Below are 18,621 nucleotides of genomic sequence, written 5' to 3'. Positions count from 1 at the left end.
GAGGGCAGGTTTTGGGCAAGGATTTTGGGTGAATCCCTGCACTTTGGGTTGTGCCCTGTTTCTCGTGGGTGAATCCAGGATTCACCCCCCTGGTGCAGGCAGGGCCGGGCAAACACCGCAGTTGGTTTTTATTCCTTTTACAAAGAAGCTACAAAAGGTAAAAAACAGCGTCTGCAAGGAGGGGGAGGCGCAGGGGGTGCAGGGGGGGGGGGACGGGGAGACCCCAACCCACCCTCGGGACCCCCCCCCCCCAAATTCCAGGTTTGGCTTAATTTCCACACAGGCGGCCACGGACACGGCCCCTCCCCCCGGGGGGGGGCACAAAGCACAAAATGATCGAAAACGCCAAAATCTAATACGGGGGGGAAGGGCGAAGCGCGGGGGGGGGGGGGGGTTGGGGGGGGGGGCGTAAGGCAGCAGGGGAGAGGGGTTGGCACTGCGGGGGGGGGGGGCAGCGGCCAGGGGTCCCCACGGTCTTTGTTTACCTCCCCCCCTCCCCCCCCACCCCCGGCTTCCCCTTCCTCCCCCCCAAAGGATCCCCACCCACCCCCCCCCCCCGGGGGGCACGGGGCATCCCCAAGTCCTGCGGGTCCCTTTCCGCCCCCCGGGGGGGCCCGGGGGGGGGGGGGGGGGGGCTTTGGCACGGTCCCGGCGTCACTTAAGGCACATTGTCCCCCCCCCCGGGGGGGCGCGGGGGGGCTCAGCTCGAGGGCAGGGCCTGCACGAAGAGCCCGCGGGGGTCGGCCCGGGGCAGCTTGGCCGGGGGAGGCTCCAGGGGGGTCTCCAGGGGGGGCTCCAGGGCATCAGGGGGTCCCTCGCTGCCCCCCAGCCCCAGCTCTGCTGGCAGCTCCTCATCACTCTCCTCCTCCTCCTCCTCCTCCTCGTCTGGGGGGGGGATGGAACAGTGTGGGGAGGAGGGGTGGGACGACCCTCCCCTCCCCACAAAAAAGAGTGGTGGTGGGGGGGCTGCCATCGTACGTTCTAGAACTGACCCTCCCAATTAACTCACCACCCCAAAATTAACCCCTGCCTCAGAATTAACCTTTCCCCATCCAGAATTACCCTCCCCCAAAGTAATTCCCCCCCTCACTGGTGAGAGGCAGGGGTTTCCACCTCGCTGGGGGGGTGTGCGGGGACGGGGGTGTCACCCACCTTTGTCCGGGTCCTGTGAGTTCAGGGAGCTGGTTAGGTTAGCAAACTGGGGGGAGGGGGGAGGAAAGGAGTGGCGTGTCAAGTTCGGGGATGTTTAGGGGGGGGCCGGAGATCACGCCCCCTAAACATCCCCCTGGACCCCTCTGAAAGCCCCCACACCCACAACAGTGATGGGACGCTGAGCTGCTCCCCAAGGTGATACGGGTGAGGGCTGGGCCTCCCAAACCTTCCCTGGAGTCCCCGAACCCCCCCGGTGCCCCCCCTGCGCCCACCTCGCCCATGACGGCGATGGGGCAGGTGCCCCGGGCCCGCGCCACGCGCTGCTCCACCAGGTAATACATGTACTCGTCGTACAGCAGCCGGATCAGGTGGAAGGAGCCAAAGCTGGCGGCGCTGCGCAGGGTCAGGTCTCGGATCACCATCGAGCTGGGGGGACGTGGCGGGATCAGTGGGTCTGGGGGCCGGGGTGCAGCATGGGGGAGGGTCACGGGGGCAGCAGGGGGGTCCTGGATGGTCGGGGTGGTGGGGGGGGGGGGGGGGGTGGTGCACAGGGGAGGTCGGTGCGTCTGTGGGATTTTGGGGTCCCTCACCTGTAGAAGGACCACTTGAGCAGGAAGAGCTTGGCAGCGCGGGGCAGCCCGGGGGTGCCCAGGTGTGGGCGCAGGACGCGGCCCACCACGGCGTCCAGCCAGGCCGCCCACTGCTCCAGCGAGTGCTGCTGCCCCAGCGTGGCCTTGAAATCCTGCTCCAGGCGCTGCACCACCCGCGCCTCGCAGCGGCACACCCAGGCCGCCTGCTCCTGCGGGGCGGGACTCGGGATGGAACCTGGCACGGCGGCGGGGACCCCCAGAACGCCCCCGGTCCCAACCCCAGGCACTGCCCAGCCAGGGAGGGGCCTCTGGATCCAGGGTGAGACCCCAGCTCTAGGGACAGACCTGGCTCAGCCGCCCCGGCCCCATTTGGGTTTCCCCCTCACCTGGACGTTGGCGAAGTCGACGCGGTTGAGGTCGCTGAGCATTTGGCTGATCTGGGCCGTGTTCTGGAGCACGGCCCGGGCCGCCTGTGCCAGGTGGTTCAGGGATGTGTAGCGCCGCAGGGTCTGTGCGAAGGCCCCGGCTGCTGCCGCCTGCAGAGAATCTGCAGGCTCGGGGGGGGGCACCGGGCACCCCCAGAACCCCTCAGAGCTTGGCACTTCACCCCCCAGCCCAAAACACCCCAGGGCCCACAGTTTCACTCCCTTGGTCCCTTCACCCCATGGTCCACCCCTAGACCCCACCACGGGCACCCCAAAACCCAGAACACCCCTCCCAAACCTTCCCGAGGCACCCAGGGACTCCCCCTCCTCCGGGCTCCCCAAAAATCCAGCACAACCCCCCCAAACCCCATCGCTGAGACTCTCAACCCATTCACAGACCCTTCACAACACCACGGTGTTCCCCACAGGTTCTCCCCCCCTCAAACCCCTCTGCAACCTCCCCCCAAAGGCCCCAGGGCCCCCCCAAAGTCCACCTTGACTCGGACCATCTCCTCAGGCATGCTGACCATGGCGTTCCCCAACCAGCTTTCCAGGCTCTTGGCGAAGTTCCGGATCGCCTGGGTCAAGGCACCTGAAAAGGGAAGGCAACAGAGAGAGTGGGGGTGCCGATCTAGGGGCCCTTGGAGGGGCCACAAGGAACTTGGGGGTATATGGGTGAGGATTTGGGGGTGCAGATTCTCCCTGGAAGCGTTTGAGGAAAGCTGAAATCCTGCTGGAGGCTGTTTCGGGGCTGTGCCAGGTCAAGGAGATTCTTTGGGGGGGTTTGGGGGTTCTGGGAGGTCCGGGCAATTTGGGGGCTCACTGGGGATGGGGCGCAGCACGTCGGGCACCAGGATCTCCACCAGCCCCTGGTACAGGGCGTGGTCACAGTCGCGCACCCAGCGCAGGACAGGCTCGTGCCGGGCCAGTAGCAGCAGCCGCCGCCGGGGCAGGCGCCGCTCCGCCTCCTCCTGCCTGCGGAACGGGGGGACCGGGGTCACCCCAAAACCTGGGGGACCTCCTGCAGCCCCAGACCACCCCCACATCCCACCCCAGCAGCCCCAAAGCCATTTGCACCCCACGTCCCCGGGGTTTCAGACACCCCGTTCCGGGAGGAAACCGCACACCCTCAGCACTCCCACGCCCACGGGTCCCCCAAATCCTGCTGCCCCTCCGTGTCCCCCAGCCCCGAATTAGCCCGCAGAACCCCGGCTAATTTGGAGGACCCTTCCACTCACGCATCGGTCTCGCCGCTACAGCGCCAGAAGCTTTTCCAGAGCATCTCCACCAGCGAGAACTGGAGGTTGATCATCACATCCACGATGGCCTTCGTGGGGCACAGTGCGGTCAGGGGGGCTCCCTGGACGCGGGGAGGGGGTGGTTTTGGGGTCCAGGGGGGTTCCTACCTCGCAGTGCTCCCGGTAGAGCTGCTGGAATATGCGCAGGTCCTCGGGCCCTGCACCCTCGGGGAGCCCCTTCCCCTGCACGTTGATCTCGGGGAACTCCGGCAGTGTGCGGGAGGCATCTGCAGGGATCCGGGGGGGTCAGGGGGGCTCCCCGAAGTCGGGGAGGGAGGGGTGCTTCTTGGGTGCACAGCTGTGGGGGTGCTCACCCAGGAACTGCTGGTACTGCTGCACCTGGGCGCTGATGTCGGGGACGCCGGGAGGGGCTGGCCCTGACGACACCCCATTGGTGACCCCCCCCTCCATCTTCTGCACGGGTTTGAGGCTGTGGAAGGTGGGAAACAGGTGAGGATCAGCAGGGGTTCGGTGGGGGACCGGAGAGGGGAAGCTCGGGGTGCCCCTCACCGTTGTTTCTGGGCAAAGGGCTGCTGGCGCATGGCCAGGTGCTGCTGGTCCTCCACGAGCCGCAGCAGCGGCGACCCCGCCTTGATGCGCAGCCCGTAGTAGTGGTACTTGGAGTTCCCCCTGGAAAACGGGAGGGTTGGGGGGATTTGGGTAGGGGGAGCTGCGTCCTCCCCAGGCAGCTCGGGGGTCTCCCTTGGGTGGGGAGGGGATGTAACTGCAATGGAGCTGCAATGGAGCTGCGTGACCTGCGGGAGCGCTGCGGCGGCTCCGCTCTCCGCAGGATTTCACGGAGCTTTTTGAGAGCGATTTTTTTGGGTTTTTGGGGGGGTCTGACCTGGTGCCGAGGCGCCGCGTGCGCAGCCCCATGAACACGGAGCGGATGAGCTTCCCGAAGGAGGCGGCGTTGACGGGCTCCAGCTTGTGGCCCTGGCAGTGCAGCAGGTAGTGGCAGTACAGGGCACTGCGGGGCAAACTCACTCCCTCGGCCGTCTCGTAGTTGTCCAGCAACCACTGCACCTGCGGGGACAAAAGGGGGGTCATCCGCACCCCGAAAGTGCCCTCGACCCCTCTCTTCCCACCTGCGCCCCGCCCAGGCCGCCCAAACCCCGCCCCCAGCACCACACCCACCGCAGAGCCCCTTTCCTGATATACTGATGGGTGGGAGGGTTGCTTGTAAGGAGTCACGGGTGTTGTTTGTGGGGAAGGCATGTCCCCGCGGCCAAAGCTCCCAGTTTCTTTCCCAAAATCTTTGTATTTCCCTCATGCACCTCCATTTTCCCCCCAAAATCTCCCATCCCCCCTGAACCTCTCATTCCACCCCCAAACAGTTTTTCCCAAACTTTTCTTCTCCAAAACCGATCTTCCCCAGATCTCCCATTTTGCCATAACTCTCCAATTAACCCCCAACCCTCCTTATTTCTCCTTCCCATATACCTCCTTTTCCCCTCCCAGACCCCTAAGGCAAAGCCCCCTCTCCCCCCCAGGAGACCCCCGTGCCCTCCCATTCCCCCAAGCCGTGGTGTCCCCCTGGTCCCGGGCTCTCACCGTGGCAGGGGAGGCGCGGGTGGTGTGAGCATAGGCCGTGCCGCCCCCTCCCATGTACCCCCCCTGGATGACGTAGGTGCCCCCGCCGGGGGTTCCGGGGGTCCCAGTGCCGCTCTGGGGGGGGGCGGGGGGGCTCCCCAAAATTTGTCCCCCCGCCACATACATGGGCACGGGGGCGCTGGCAGGGGGGGCCTGCGAGCTGGCCGGGGGGGGGGGGCGGGGGGGGACTGGGCTGTACCGCAGCCCCCCCGGCCCCCCTCGAAGTAGCCCCCCGAGTTCTGCCCGAACAGCGGCGTCTCGGCAAACGGGAACGAGCCCGAGCGGCTGCGGGGGGAAAGCACAGGACAGGGAAGGGGGGAGTCAGACAGGCCTGGAGACCCCCGCGAGGGGGTGGCGGGGTGGGGGGGACACTTACATGGCTCCGGGAGGGTATGAGCCGTCCCCCCCCTCCACGTAGGGCACGGGGGTGGGGAACACGTGCTGCACTGGGGGCAGCTGCTGCACCTGGGGGGGGGACACACACAACAGGGGGGTCAGCGGGGGGCACCCCCCGACACCCCCCGTCCCCTCCGAACGGCCCCCGCTCACCTCCTGGGGGGTGCCGGGCTTGGGGACGGCCGTGGCGCTGGGGGCTGGGGAGCGCTGGGGGCACAGGGGGGGGCATCCCCGGTTCAGCTCTCGGGGCACTTGGCAGCCCCAGTTTAACCCTTTTCAGCACCACCTGAGCCCCCGCTTCAGACCCATTTCGCCCATTCCAGCCCAGCCCACACCATTTCACTCTCATTTTATTCCAATTCTAACCCTTTTAATCCCATTTTGCCCCATTCCACCCCAGCCTTATCCCAAATTTATCCCAGTTCATCCCGTATCACCCTGTTCCAGCCCTACCCCAAATCCATTTTAACCCCACTCCCACCCCATTTTACCCCATTTCTGTCCGTTTTTGGGCAACTTCAGCAAAATGCTACCCCCTTCCAGCCCATTTTCACCTCATTTCGCCCCACTCCAGTCCCAATTTCCACCCAGTTTTTCCCTGTTTTCCGCACCTGCTGTGCCCCCGGGCTGGGCCCGGGCTGGGGTGGCGCGGGGGGGGCGGGGCTGCCCTCGGCGCCCTCCGGGGGCCGCAGCCCCTCTGCTTTGGGGACAAAAAAGGCACATTTGGGTCAGACTTGCGTCCTTATTCCCAGCTCCGGGGTCACCCCCAAAAGCGGGAGGTGACGGGAGGGCGGGTTTTTGGGGTAAATCGCGGTGGTTTTGGGGTGCTCACCCGCCACGGTGACCACGATGAACTGCTGGGGGGGGGGGCGCGGGCGCGGGGGGTGCCGGGGGGGGCGCGCCAGGGGCGGTGCCTCCCGGGAGCTCTGCCCCAAAAGGGGCGGTGCCGCCGGGGGGCGGTGCCGAGGGCGGTGGCTGTTGCTGCTGTGACGTCGTCGCCGTCAACTCGGTGACGTAGGAGGGTTGGGTCGCCATGGCGACGTCTAGGGCAGTGACGTCATGGTGATGGGTGACGTCAGGGCAGGACTGACGTCACCGCGGGAAAAAAGGGCCGCACATGCTCTCCCGCGTGACGTCAGGACAAGACACTAACCCAGGGATGCCCACAAGTGACGTCACGACTCGCTTATGACATCACCGCGCGGGATGCGGCGTGTCCAGGCGCGACCCGCTCGCCCACATTGGCTCCCGCCCCCCGCCCCGCCTCCCCATTGGCCTGCCCGCCCGCCAATCGCACGGCGCGCCCAAGCCCCGCCCTCCCCGCCCAGGCCCGCTGCCCCCCCCCCTCCCCCCCCCCCCACCTCCCCCTTTCACCCCCCCCGCCGCCATTTTGGCGGCGCCGCTCGGACCCACCTGCCCGCGGCCGCCGCCGGGGCCCCGCGCGGGCTCCGCCTGCCCCCGGTGCCGCGGCTGCTGCTGCCGGCGGGGCCCGACGGAGCGGGGGGCAGCGGCGGCAGGGGCCGGGCCGGGCCGGAGCGCGGTCGCCACGGTGACCGTGGCTATGGCGGCCTCCCTGGTCCCTCACCGGGGCAACTGTTGCTACCCGCCTAGGCGGCGGGCGGGGCCGTCCGCATAGGTCCCGCCCGTCATTCCCTATTGGCTCTCACTCTCCGCTGACGCATGCTGGTTGGTTAAGCTACGCGTCGCTCCGCTCAAGCCCCGCCTCCCACTAGCTTCATTGGTTGTTCTGTGCGTCTATCAGCGCTTCCTGAGGGAGGTGTGCAGGGCGGGTCCGCGCGGGGAGCTGGCGCAAAGCTATTGGCCAGCGGGGCTGCCGATCGGTACGAGGGGTGAGCGTGCCGCGGGCAGCGAGGACTGCCGGGAGATGTAGTCTCTGGCGGTGGAGGTGCCTCGTGTCGTCACGGAGGCGTGACGCCGTCTCTGGGCTGTTTTCGCGGCGTTCTTCCCTAACTGGCGCTACCGAGGGGTTTAATTAATTAGCGTTGTGACAGGGAGAACGAGCGGTTTAATCGGGAAGTTCAGCCGTGGCGACTTTAGGACCCAGAGGCGCTGACTGTGCCTGCGGGCTTTCCTAAGGCCGCTATCGGACCTTTAAACGGCTACAATTATTCTACAGAGTTATGTCGGGTCTCGATTTGCCGCAGGTGCGAGGGGGGGCCCTCAGCTCAGCTTCCGGCAGTGTCATGGCGGCCGCGCCGCGAAGCACGACGGGAAACGTAGTCTCGAGGTTCAACACTTGAGGCCGGCGGCAACTCCCACTGAGGGCGGGGTCTCAGAGGAGGCGTGGTCATGGGGGCGTGACCGGGGAGTCGGGTCACGTGTCCCCCGAGCGCTTCCGGCGGCGCCATGGGGCCGGGGGTGGCGGTGAGGGGTCCCGGTTCGGGGGGAGGCTTCCGGTGATTTCTCGGGCTTGGGCCAACCCAGCGGGAGTCCCGGTTCTGGGGTGTCCCAGTTTGCAGGGTCTCGATTTCGGGGGTCCCGGTCCTGAAGGGTTTTTGAGGGTGGTTCTTGTTTTTGGGGGCCGGGTCTGGAGGGTCTCTGTGACTCCCCCTTTCCGCCCCACAGCGTTCCCTCCGCCGGGCCTGGGCTGGCGCTCGGCGCTGCCTGCACACGACGGTCCCCGCCCGCTCCCCGCCCCTCATCCCCATCGTTGTGGAGCAGACGGTGAGTGGGGGGCGGCCCCTGTGACCTCCAAACCCACTCGACCTCCTTCGTACCCCCACAAACCCCCCTAACCTGCCCCAAACCCATCTGAGCCCCCCCGACTACTCCGACCCCCGTCCAGCATCCCCCTCCTTGTTCCCCCCAGTCCTCTAAACTTCCAGCCCCATCCCACCTCCCCCCCCGCCTCTTTTTCCCTGGACGCCCCCAGACCCACCCCCGGACCCCCTTTTCATCCCTCGAGGCCGGGGGGAATCACACCTATAGCATCAGTGCAGGGGTTCTCGTCTGTCCCCTGACCCTTCCCGACCCCCCCAACTCCCCCCCAAAATAATCCCACCGACACCTCCAGACCTCTGAGCCCCTAAAAACGGCCCTGACTCCCCCTTTTCACTTCCAGGGCCGGGGGGAACGAGCCTACGACATCTACTCGCGGCTGCTGCGGGAGCGCATCGTTTGTGTCATGGGGCCGGTGGGTACCCCCGGGGGGGGGGCTTGGGGACCCCAGAGCCGCCCCTGAGAGTCCTGGGGACCCCTGACCCCTCTGCGGCTCCCACCCCAGATCGATGACAGCCTGGCTAGCCTGGTGATCGCCCAGCTGTTGTTCCTGCAGTCTGAGAGCAACAAGAAACCCATCCACATGTACATCAACAGTCCCGGTGAGTCTGGGGCACCTCTGGGGGGCTGGGGCACAAAGAGGGGGGCTTCGGAGGAGGGCTTCAGGGTCTGAAAAGGAGCTGGGACCACCTGGAGAAGGTTATGGACCCCTAAACTCCCTCTCTGTGGGGGCAGAAAGGAGAGGGTTGGGGGGACGGGGGGAATTTGTGGGGTCAAGGAGGGTTTGCGGGTGTCAGCAAGGAGGCGTCCACCCCCACCAGGGGCTTGGTGACCCTGCCTTGGCCACCAGAACCGAAATGGGACTTGGGAGTCCTGGGATTGTTGTGGTTCTTTGGGATCTCTAAAGGGCTGTGAATGCCCAGGGTGGCTTTTGGGGTGTCCCTAATGGGTTTTTCCCGCCCAGGGGGCTCGGTGACCTCGGGGCTGGCCATCTACGACACGATGCAGTACGTGCTGACCCCGGTGTGCACGTGGTGCGTGGGGCAGGCAGCCAGCATGGGCTCGCTGCTGCTGGCGGCCGGTGCGCCCGGTATGCGCCACGCGCTGCCCAACGCCCGCATCATGGTGCACCAGCCCTCAGGGGGGGCCCGGGTATGGCCCCCTGCCCCTTCCCCTGGGCCGGGGAAGGGCTGGGCAAGGGGCTCGGGGAGCGGGCGGATGGTGCTGGAAGCTGGAGGAGCAGTTTTGGGAGATGGGGGGAAGGGCTTGAGGAGAACCTAAGATATGGGGAGTACAGAAACGGGGAGGGGCGCATTCCTCATGTTGTGTGTGTGGGGAGGGGGATGTAAAAAGTGGGGGCCCGGTGCCTGGGAGAAGGGGGGACCCTGGATGGAGGGAGACGTGCTGGGATCCCCCAGGGGATCCTGGGGGGTGGGTGGGCATGGGACTCCCCCAAGGCTGTGGGTCGGGCTGGAGATGCCCCGAACTCCCCCGGACCCTCCTGAGCCCCTGCTGAACCCCCCACTCAGGGCCAGGCCACTGACATCGCCATCCAGGCCGAGGAGATCCTGAAGCTGAAGCGCCAGATCAATGGGCTCTACGCCAAACACACAGGGCAGCCACTGCCTGTCATCGGTGAGGTACCCCCTGAAAGCCCTCAGGACCCCCCCGGTTTCCCCCGGAGACACCCCTGACCCCCCTGTACCTCCCCAGAAGCTGCCATGGAGCGGGACCGGTACCTGAGCCCGGTGGAGGCACAGGAATTTGGGCTCCTGGACCAGGTGCTGGTGCATCCCCCGCCACGTGGTGAGGATGAGCCTCGGCTGGTGCAGAAGGAGCCCCCCAACAGCCCCGCTGGGCCCCCCCAAGTCCCCCCGGCATGCTGAGACCCCCCCCCCAGCAGTATTGGGGCACACCTTGGGAGTGGGGGAGCTCTAGGACCCCCTCCCTCCTGCTGTACTCCTGTGTGGAAATAAAGGGCTGTGGAACCCAAGTGAGTCCTAGAGGAATTTTGAGTGGGGAGTCAGAGGCCCAGGGTCTCTGGGGGACCTAGGGGGTGGGAGGGGCAACTGAGGGGGCACAAGGAAGCGCTGGGAGGGTGAAGAGGCAGGGTCTGGGGGACATGAGAGAATCTGTGGGGTCTGTGAATGGTTTGGGGAGACAGTGAGAGACCTGGGGGGGCCAGGAGGGGGTCTGGGTTTGGGGGGCTTTTGGCGGGAGTGTCATTGAGCCTTCATCCGAGTCCTCCCCGCCGCCAGGCGGCGCCCTGGCTGCGTGCCCAGCCCCGGGGTCCTCCGAGTCGCCAGGCGGCGCCTGCCGCACTCCCGTCATGCATCGCGCGCGCGGCCTGTGGCGGGCGGGGGTCGCCGCGGCCCTCGGGGGGTCCCGGGCGCTCTCGAGGGGTCCCGGGACCGGTTCGGGGTGCTCCGGGGGAGGGTTGGGCCCCGAGGCCGAGGCGGACCCGGCGCTGCTCCATGCCAGCAGCCCCGAACTGGCCCGGCGGCTCTGCGGGCTCGCGCTGGTCCGGGGCGGCTTCGTGAGCGAGGGGGAGGCGGTGGAGCTGCTGCGGGAGGTGGAGCCGGGGCTGCGCCGGGGCCGGTACCAGAACGACCACTGGGACCGGGTGAGGGGGGTGGTCCGGGAGGTGTCACAGGGGTCAGGGGGCCCCTGTGGATCGAGGAGGTCACAGGAGGTCGGGACGGGCACCACAGACGGTCACGGCGTTGTTGTGAGGTCAAAGGTCAGAGTTAACCTTCCGCCCCCCCCCCCCCCCCCCCCCCCCCGTTTATCCCGGCAGGCCATCACCGGGTACCGGGAGACGGAGCAGGGCCTGCGGGAGGGCGCGGGGCGGGCGCTGCTGCTCCGGGTGACCCCCGCGTTCCCCCCTCGCCGCCCTCCCCGGCCCAGCGCCCACGTCCTCGACCTCCTGCCGGGGGGGTGCGTGGGGCCGCATGTGGACAGCGTTAAGGTGGGGGGGCTGGGGGGAACTCTGGGGAGATTCCTGGGGGAATTTTGGCGATGCCCGGGTAGGGTACCAGGTGAGGAGGGGGTCGGGGTTCCCGGTAGGTTTGGGGGAGCCCACGGGGGTTTCGGGTGGGGAAGTTTCAGGGGTCCCAGGGTGGTTTTGAGGGGTCTCAGGTGCATCTGGCTCCCTTTGCCCCCCCCCCAGTTCTGTGGCTGCACCATCGTGGGGTTGTCACTGCTGTCCCCCAGTGTCCTGCGGCTCCAGAGCCTCCGGGACCCCCAGGACTGGCTGGAGCTGCTGCTGGAGCCAGGGTCCCTCTACGTTCTCAGGTGGGTTTGGGGGAGCCCTTGGGAAGACCCCCCCCCCTACGGGTTTTGGGAGCTCTGGGGGGGTATTGAAGACCCCCTGACCCCTGATTCCCTCCAGGGGTGCTGCCAGGTATGAGTTCACCCATGAGATCCTTCCGGATGAGAAATCGTTTTTTAGGGGGCTCCGGGTGCCACGGGGGCGCCGGGTGGCCCTTATCTTCCGCAACGACCCCCCTGGTGAGGACCCTCCAAAACCCCCCCATCTGCCCCTGGGACCCTTCTGGGGACACTATGATACTGTATGAACCCCCCCCCCGCCCCCCAGCAGGTCCTGAGCTCCCCAAATTCCCTTAATACCCCAAACCCCCCGGGGACCCCCCCAAGTCCCGCCTTGCATGGCTAAAACCTGTCTGGGGCTGCCCTAACCTCCCCCCCCATATCACCTAAACATCCCCAGTGATCACCAAACCTCCCACCAAAGAGACCTGAAATCCCCCCCCCCCGCTGATTGTCGCTGTTTTCCCCTCACCCCAGAGACACCTCCGGAGCCTCTCAGCAACCTCCCAGCATTTATTGAGGACCCCCACGACCCTCCACCCCCGAAATGAGCTCCCCCAATAAACAGCGATCCCCCTGCACTTGGCTTTTGGGGGGACTGTTTTGGGGGAGCTTGGAGGAGGAGCCTTTAGGAGAGCTCCCAAATCCCTCTGAGCTGACAGCCAGGGGGTGCTTTTGGGGGATGGGTGGAGGGACCCCCAAAACCCCCCCCCCCAACAGATGGGGAGGAGTTTTGGGGAGGGTTCAGGGAGGGATTTTGGGGAGGCACTTCTGACAGGTAAGGGGTGGGGGGGGGGGGGCCTAAGGAGGTTTTTGAGGGGGGGGTCTCACCCCAGGCACGCGCAGGCCCCCGCCGAGAGCTGCGGCAGCCGCTGCCAGCGCAGCCCCGAGTCCAGGAACGCCACGTCCTCGTAGCGGGTGGGGCGGCAGCAGGGACCCCCCCCCGGGCCCCCCCGGCCCCAGCACGGCCCCCAGCGCTAGCCCGTGCAGGGTGGGTGGCGCAGGGCAGCCCCCCCCGCAGTAGCGGAACACGATGGTCTCGGGGGAGGGGTACCCCAGCCCCAGCGCCCCCACTCCCACCGAGACGCTGCGGAGCCCGCAGGGGGGGGCGGCAGGGGGGGCGGCAGGGGGGGCGTGGCAGGGCCCGAGCAGCAGCAGCAGCAGCAGGAGGAGGAGGAGGAGGAATGACCACGACCGTCCCGGCCTCGCCATCCTGAGCCCCCTCCAAAAACCGCGTCCCAAGGGGATTTATGGATTGTGGAGGGGGAGGGGCTTGGGGGAGGGGCTTAACCCTGACCTCCCCGAGGGGGGTGGGGGGGGGGTGGCACTGACTCCTCGTGCCAGGGGAAATTTGGGGGAGGTAATCTTAAATTCGGGAGGGAAAGTCAGTGGGGACCCCATCACCTCAAAAACCAGGGAATGTGAGACCCCTCCCCCGCCAAGGACCCCACCCCTCCCATACTAACAGGACCTCCAGACTGGGGGGCTGTGATGGAGACCCCCACCAGAAAAACAGCTTGGGGGGGGTTAGGGTCACAATCCACTCCCCCAGGAGCCCCCCACTGCCAAAGGACTTCCCAACTCCCCAGGGCCTTTCTGAGGTGAAACCCCTTGGGAGAGAATTTTCCCCTATCCCCAAAGGAAGGGGGGGTCATCGGGGGATTCATTTTGGGGGGGGTCAAAGCCCCTGTGAGGGGTGGAACATTCCAGCGCTGTGGGGGGGTGTAGGCCTGGCACAAAGTAGAGGAAAAAAAGCCTAAAAATAGCAAAACATCCCAATTCTGACCCAAAAAAAAAAAATACCAAACCATGGAGTGGGGGGAGCTAGTCTCTTCCTTTCCCCACCCCAGAGAAATTCCAGGGCCCCCCAAATTCCTGGTGAGGCGGCAGGGAAGAAATTAGTTTGTTCATGGGAATTTGGGAAGGAGGAATGGGGGGCAGGAAAAGGGGGTGGGTTGAGGGGAAAAGGGGGTCGTGGGATCTGGAGGTGGGGAAATCCTTCTGGATTTTTGGGGTTCCTGTCCAGGAGATGCTTCTAAAGGAACTTGGGGCAGCAGCGGGATGGCTCTGGGGAATCTCTGTGGCTTTTGGGAGGGGTCTGTGTGGCTCCGGGGGGGTCCCTACTCTTTGAGGAAGAAGTGCATCTTGTCCGCGATGAGTTTGCGCTCGGGGTCGAGGCGCTTGAGCAGCTGGGCCAGGGCATTGACGGTGGCGTCGCTGCTCAGCCCTGTGCGCTTGGTCTGGAACTTCTTGAGCAGGTCCTTGGTGGTCATGGGCTTGCGGGACAGGTAGCGGCGCACGGCCTCCTCCGTCAGCTGCACCTCCCTGCGGGGGCCAGGGGGGCTCAGCGGAGCCGGGGGGGGGGCTCAGCTGGGCAGGAGTCCCACAGCCCCCGAAGCCCCCAGACTCACCCGCTGCTCGGGGTTGACTTCCCGGAGTGGGGCTGGGGCGTGCATTTGCCGGAGGGGGGCCCCGGCTCTGCCTTCAGCCGCTTATGGGGAGGGGGTTCTGACCCCCCTGGGGGTGCCCGGCGGCCTGGGGGAGATAAGGAGGGAAGGGGGTCTTTGGGGGGTCCCCAGGAAGGAGTTGGGAATTCCCCCCACTCCACTACATCCCTGTGACTTCTCCCCAGGTGTCCCCCAGCCCCTCAAAAATTCATCCTGAGACCTCTCAATACCCCCCTCCATGATCCTCCACCCCCCCGCCCCCCCGCCTGCCAAACTCCTGAACCCACCCCTGAACATCAGCTTTGACCCACACCTCCAAATATCCAACCCCAAAACTCCCAACTTCTCCCCCAAGTCCCCTGAACCCCCACCTTGCTCCAGCCTGGCAGCCGCAGCCCGGAGGGTCCCCCCAGTGCCCCCTGACTCCGTGGGGGTCCCGGGTCGGGAGCCCCCCCTGGAGCTGCTGCCCGAGGCCCTGCGCTCCCGCTTGGGGGGTGTCTTCTTCTTCTGGGGGTGGGAAAGAGAAACCGGGAGGGGTGAGGGGGGTGTCCAATTCCCCTGTGGGACCCCCAAACACTCCTGTGGCACCCCCAGAGCCTCCAAAGGCTCCCTGGAGGGGTGGGATCCCGGGACACCCCCTCACCGCCATGAACAGTGCTGAGGACGTCTCGCTGTCGATGTCACTCTCCTCTGATGTCTGCGACTCATCGCTGCTTTCTGGGGGTTGATGATGTCATAAACCTGGTTTTGGTGGGGGGTTCCCCCCAGTTCCTGCTGGGGGGATTGTTGAGGGAGGTCTTACCCCTCTTTTTCTTCTTCTCCTGTGGGGTGGGGGTTGCTTTCCCCTCCTCTTCCTCCTCCTTCTCCTCTGCCTTCTCCTCCTCGCTCTCCTCACTGCTCTCGCTTGCCTCGTCGATGCCTTTGTTGGGGGGGATCCTGAGGATCTTGGACTCCAAATATTCCCCCAGTTCCCCTTCAGGAACTTAGAGCAGTGTCCCATCCCCGTCCCCAACCCCACCTTTTGGGCCTTCCTCCTCCTCTTTGGGTGCTTTGGCTTTGCCGGTCTCTTCCTCACCAGAGCTGCTGCAGGACAAAGGGGGATTGGGGAGGTCAGGAGGGGCCTGGGAGGGATTTGGGAATCCCTGTGAGTTCTGGGGTCCCATGGAGGATTTCAGCATCCCTGGAGAGCTTTGGGGGGAACATTTTTGGTAGGCAGTGTGGCTGGGGGCATCACAGGGGGTCCCCACCCCCTCAATATCCCCCACCCCAGGGACCCCCCATGCTCACCCCTCATCTTACTAAACCCCCTCAGTGATCACAGAAGACCCCGAAATCCTCCCAGGCCCCTCAGGACTTCTCTCCCACGATATCCCCCCGGCAGCCACAAACCCTCACTGTGGTCCCTAAAATTCTCCACGAATTCCCAAACCCACCCAGGAACCCCCTTCAGGTACCCTCAAATCTCCCCAGGAACTCCCAAATTACCCCTGAATCTCCCCTAAAGCCCTGGAGGGACCCCCTCCATGCCCCCAGTCCCACCTGGAGCCATCAGACATGTAATCCACCTCCTGGCCCTCGAAGTCGCCGGTCGTTCTGTCCTCAAGGGCTTCGTCCTCAGAGCCCTTCTGCCTTCCTCCTCCTCCTCTTTGGCCTCCCCCCGGCAGCCTTTGGCCTCGCTGCTTTCTCCCCTGGAATTCCAGGCATTTCGGGGGCTTTCAGGGGGATCTGGGGAGGATTCTGTGGCTTTGGGGCATCTGGGGCTGCTTCTGGAAGATTTGGAAAGCTTTGGGAGGTTTAGAGAGGATTTGGGTGGGGTTTTAGGTAGATTTTGGGGCTTCCCTGCTCACCTTGGCCTCACTTTTCTTGGAACAGGAATACTTTGGGTGGACTGGGGGGGGTTTTGGAGAGATGTGAGGAGGATTTGGGGGCACTGTGAAGATTATGTGGGATTCTGGGATTTCCCTCTCACCCTCAGCCTCGCTGCCCTCGCTCTCCTCGGAGCTGAGCTCCAGATCTTCCTCCAGGTCATGGATCCGGAGCCCCCCGCCCTTGCCTGGGGCCTTCCTCCCCTTGTCCTTGTCCTCTTCCTCCTCATCCTGGTCCCGCAGGCGCCGCTGCTGCATGATGCTGAAGTGGTTCAGCACCTTGTTCCTCCTAGGGGGTGTTGAGGGGGCTCAGCAGGGCTGGGAGGGGATTGGGGGGATCACAGGGGCTGGGGGGCTAGACAGGAATTTGGGAGGCCTGAGAGTAGATTTAGGGGGCATGGGAGGGGTCTTGAGGGAGTCTTCAAAGGGATTTGGGGTCTGGGAGAATATTTGGGGAGCATTTCAACAGTCTTGGAGGGGATTTGAGGTGGCTCTGAAGAGCGTGGGGGGAACTTAAGGGGGCCTTGAGGGGATTTGGCAGGGTCTTGGAAAGGACTCTGGGGGTGGGCGGGCTCGGGGGGATCTAGAAGGGGATCTGGGGGGGCTGGGAGAGAATCTGGGGCGACCTTGGAGGGGATTCAGAGTGTCTGGGAAGGGATTTTGGGTCTCCTCCATGGTTTTTTGGGGTCCCCCCCCAGATTTGGGGGTCACCTCTCCCACTCTTCCTCAGCCTCCTCGGCCGTCAGGGTGCGGTGCCGGGCCAGGGGCGTGAAGTTGTACCAGTTCCTAACTGGGAAGGCCTCGAAGGCGCCGTCGGGGCACTGGGTGAACACGTAGTAGGACGCGTTCTCCGTCACCCCGCCCTTCTTCACTCCCCGGAACCTGCAAGAGGAGGATCAGCATCCCAAAATCCCCCGGAATTCCCCCAAACTCACGCTCGTTTCCTCATTTAATTCCCTATTCCATCCCGTCCTGATCCATTCCCTTTCCCACCTCAAACCTTTCCCACCTCAAACATCCCCCTTCCCCTCTCACTTCCTGCCGGTTTTCCCATTGACCCTGAGCAGCCAGGGCTGGTCCTCAGCCCGGAATTCCCGCAGGACGATCCCGTATTTCTTCCTCCGTGCCTCCTCGCGCAGCTTGCGATGGAACTCGCTGCCGGCGCCGGACTCGGGCAGCTCCTCCTCGGCGTAGATCCGCTTGTTGCTCATGTCTCGCTCCATGCGCGCCTGCGTGCGGGTCAGGGTCGATCCCAATCCCAACCCCCGGTTCCCCAAATCCCACTGCTGGAGTAGCAGGATCGGATCCAGACCCCAATAGATCCCCGCAACCCCAAATCCCGCCTGGACCTGGACTGGGATTGATGCAGGTCCAGGACCCCAAATCCCTCCCAGGACCTGGGTTGGGATCAGGCAGAGTTGTGACCCTACATCCCATCGCTCCCACACCTCCAGACCTAACCCCCACCATACCCAGATCAAATCCACGGATCGGATCCAAACCTCAAAAACAGCCTCAGACCACACCATTCCCAATCCCCCGGGTGACCCCAAATCCTCCCTGGATAGGGATTGGGATTGATCCAGATCCCAGACCCCGAATCTTACCATTCTCAACCCAATTCCTGCCAGCTGGAGGAGTGGGAAAGGATCCTGGACCCTAAATCCCACCTCACCTGTGCCCAGGTGCTCAGGGTCACTCTGTCGGCACTGTTGAAGGCCATGATGTTGTAGCGTTTTGGGGTGTTCCTGAGGGAGGCAAAAAGATCCCTCAGATTCCCCCTGACAATCCCAGAGACCCCAAAAGAACCCCTGAGCCTCTCTGGCCCCTTCAAACCATCTGAGACACCCCCCAAACTTCCCCTGAGAGCCCCAAACCACCTCAAATCTCCCAAATCTGCTACCCCTAAATTCCCCTCCACTGAGATGCTCAAAACAACACCCGAGACCCCCCTCAAAGAAGCTGAGAACCCCCAAATATGACACTCCAAAACCCCCTAAATCTGTTTTCCCCTGGGCATCCCCAAACCATTCTCGAGCCCACCCCAAACGCTCCGAGTCGCTCCGAAGACCCCCACTCACTTGGGTACCCTGACCACGTACTCGGTGACCACCTGGGAGCTGCTGCCCTGCAGGACAAGGGGGGTTTGGGGGAGTCCCCGAGGGGGTCTGGGGGATCCCACAGGCATTTGGGGAAGCCCAAGATGTCCCTGGGGGTTCCCCAGGAGGATTTTTTGGGAGTTAAGGCTTTAGGGTGGAGGGTTTTGGGTTCCGGAGCAGGGGTTAAGGGGCCCCCAGGAGGTCCCTGAGGTTTGAGGAATGCCGGGGAAGGTTTTGAGGAGCACTCCCCACACTCACCAGCGCGGCCATCACGGGGCCGAGACGGGGGCGCACCCCCGGATCCGGCTCAGGGGGGATCCTGGACGGGAAGGAGAGAGCGAGTCAAGGCCTGGGGACCCCCAAAGCCGGGACTCCTTCAAAGTGGGGACCCCCGGAAGACATTTTCAGGGATCACCACCACCCCCCCCACCCACCCCGGGCCTCTCCGCCCCCACCGGCTCCGGCTCCGCTTCACGCCGGAAAACGGTATCACGTGACCGGAACTACGTCACAGCACAACGCCCACGTGACCGCCCCAGACCCGCCGATGCGTCACCCTGGCAACCGGGGAGGCCTAGGCACCAAACCCCGCAGTTTTCATTTCAAATCACGTTTTGCACCCCAAACTCTGCAGATTTCGTCCCCGAAGCACATTTTTCACCCCAGCACTCCCCCTAAGACACCGCT

General features: G+C 65.0%; 5 protein-coding genes across 6 annotated transcripts; 2 read left to right on the top strand and 3 right to left on the bottom strand.

Annotated features, from left to right (window-relative positions):
• Window positions 1-637: 637 nt before the first annotated feature.
• On the bottom strand, window positions 638-6,452 carry LOC134055394 (MHC class II regulatory factor RFX1-like; the record flags this gene model as incomplete). Its single annotated transcript, XM_062511728.1, has 18 exons — window positions 638-885; window positions 1,153-1,198; window positions 1,425-1,578; window positions 1,743-1,951; window positions 2,129-2,278; window positions 2,662-2,759; window positions 2,991-3,176; window positions 3,428-3,494; window positions 3,574-3,692; window positions 3,780-3,895; window positions 3,976-4,095; window positions 4,310-4,491; window positions 5,020-5,220; window positions 5,253-5,343; window positions 5,435-5,523; window positions 5,608-5,661; window positions 6,066-6,154; window positions 6,287-6,452. Coding segments are annotated over 18 exons (2,322 nt in total), but the record flags the coding sequence as incomplete, so codon positions are not given.
• A 423-nt stretch (window positions 6,453-6,875) lies between these two features.
• On the top strand, window positions 6,876-11,126 carry CLPP (caseinolytic mitochondrial matrix peptidase proteolytic subunit). Of its 2 annotated transcripts, none has more exons than XM_062511784.1 (8): window positions 6,876-7,619; window positions 8,041-8,139; window positions 8,537-8,608; window positions 8,699-8,795; window positions 9,158-9,345; window positions 9,723-9,828; window positions 9,907-10,186; window positions 10,991-11,126. In XM_062511784.1, the coding sequence occupies exons 1-7, from the start codon at window positions 7,596-7,598 to the stop codon at window positions 10,077-10,079; spliced, it is 759 nt and encodes a 252-aa protein (XP_062367768.1). In that variant the 5' UTR covers window positions 6,876-7,595; the 3' UTR covers window positions 10,080-10,186; window positions 10,991-11,126. The 2 variants fall into 2 exon arrangements, with proteins under 2 accessions (XP_062367768.1, XP_062367769.1); XM_062511785.1 differs by lacking the exon at window positions 6,876-7,619 and adding an exon at window positions 7,630-7,839.
• On the top strand, window positions 10,523-12,104 carry ALKBH7 (alkB homolog 7). The gene is made up of 4 exons (XM_062511727.1): window positions 10,523-10,816; window positions 11,363-11,487; window positions 11,585-11,703; window positions 12,001-12,104. Exons 1-4 carry the CDS (start codon window positions 10,523-10,525, stop codon window positions 12,072-12,074), a joined length of 612 nt encoding a protein of 203 aa, XP_062367711.1. The 3' UTR covers window positions 12,075-12,104.
• An 18-nt stretch (window positions 12,105-12,122) lies between these two features.
• PSPN (persephin) lies at window positions 12,123-12,760 on the bottom strand. The gene is given in 2 exon segments (XM_062511786.1): window positions 12,123-12,476; window positions 12,478-12,760. Coding segments are annotated over 2 exon segments (384 nt in total). The 5' UTR covers window positions 12,736-12,760; the 3' UTR covers window positions 12,123-12,350.
• Window positions 12,761-13,643: 883 nt separating this feature from the next.
• Window positions 13,644-18,404, bottom strand: GTF2F1 (general transcription factor IIF subunit 1). The gene is made up of 14 exons (XM_062511783.1): window positions 18,369-18,404; window positions 18,193-18,253; window positions 17,917-17,963; window positions 17,511-17,583; window positions 16,871-17,064; window positions 16,547-16,717; window positions 15,940-16,124; window positions 15,510-15,642; window positions 14,989-15,053; window positions 14,773-14,889; window positions 14,614-14,687; window positions 14,342-14,477; window positions 13,935-14,058; window positions 13,644-13,848 (listed from the first exon to the last, which is right to left on the bottom strand). The coding sequence occupies exons 2-14, from the start codon at window positions 18,202-18,204 to the stop codon at window positions 13,644-13,646; spliced, it is 1,536 nt and encodes a 511-aa protein (XP_062367767.1). The 5' UTR covers window positions 18,205-18,253; window positions 18,369-18,404.
• Window positions 18,405-18,621: the final 217 nt, after the last annotated feature.

The sequence above is a fragment of the Cinclus cinclus genome, chromosome 32 (genome assembly GCF_963662255.1).
Source record: "Cinclus cinclus chromosome 32, bCinCin1.1, whole genome shotgun sequence".
Taxonomy (NCBI): Eukaryota; Metazoa; Chordata; class Aves; order Passeriformes; family Cinclidae; genus Cinclus; species Cinclus cinclus.
The sequence above is the reverse complement of the archived record's forward strand: the minus strand, read 5'-3'. Positions and strand labels throughout refer to the sequence as shown.

What these genes read in the sequence shown, in the direction of transcription:
- CLPP (XM_062511784.1), top strand. Translation starts at nt 7,596, where the DNA reads ATGTCGGGTCTCGATTTGCCGCAG. An exon ending in CGGGTCTCGATTTGCCGCAG is followed by an intron (nt 7,620 to 8,040) that starts GTGCGAGGGGGG and finishes TCCGCCCCACAG; the next exon opens with CGTTCCCTCCGCCGGGCCTG. An exon ending in CATGTACATCAACAGTCCCG is followed by an intron (nt 8,796 to 9,157) that starts GTGAGTCTGGGG and finishes TTTCCCGCCCAG; the next exon opens with GGGGCTCGGTGACCTCGGGG.
- ALKBH7 (XM_062511727.1), top strand. Translation starts at nt 10,523, where the DNA reads ATGCATCGCGCGCGCGGCCTGTGGCGGGCGGGGGTCGCCGCGGCCCTC. An exon ending in AGAACGACCACTGGGACCGG is followed by an intron (nt 10,817 to 11,362) that starts GTGAGGGGGGTG and finishes CCCCCCCCCCAG; the next exon opens with TTCTGTGGCTGCACCATCGT. An exon ending in GGGTCCCTCTACGTTCTCAG is followed by an intron (nt 11,488 to 11,584) that starts GTGGGTTTGGGG and finishes GATTCCCTCCAG; the next exon opens with GGGTGCTGCCAGGTATGAGT.
- GTF2F1 (XM_062511783.1), bottom strand. An exon ending in AATGGGAAAACCGGCAGGAA is followed by an intron (nt 16,718 to 16,870) that starts GTGAGAGGGGAA and finishes CTCCTCTTGCAG; the next exon opens with GTTCCGGGGAGTGAAGAAGG. An exon ending in GGCTGCCAGGCTGGAGCAAG is followed by an intron (nt 14,059 to 14,341) that starts GTGGGGGTTCAG and finishes TATCTCCCCCAG; the next exon opens with GCCGCCGGGCACCCCCAGGG.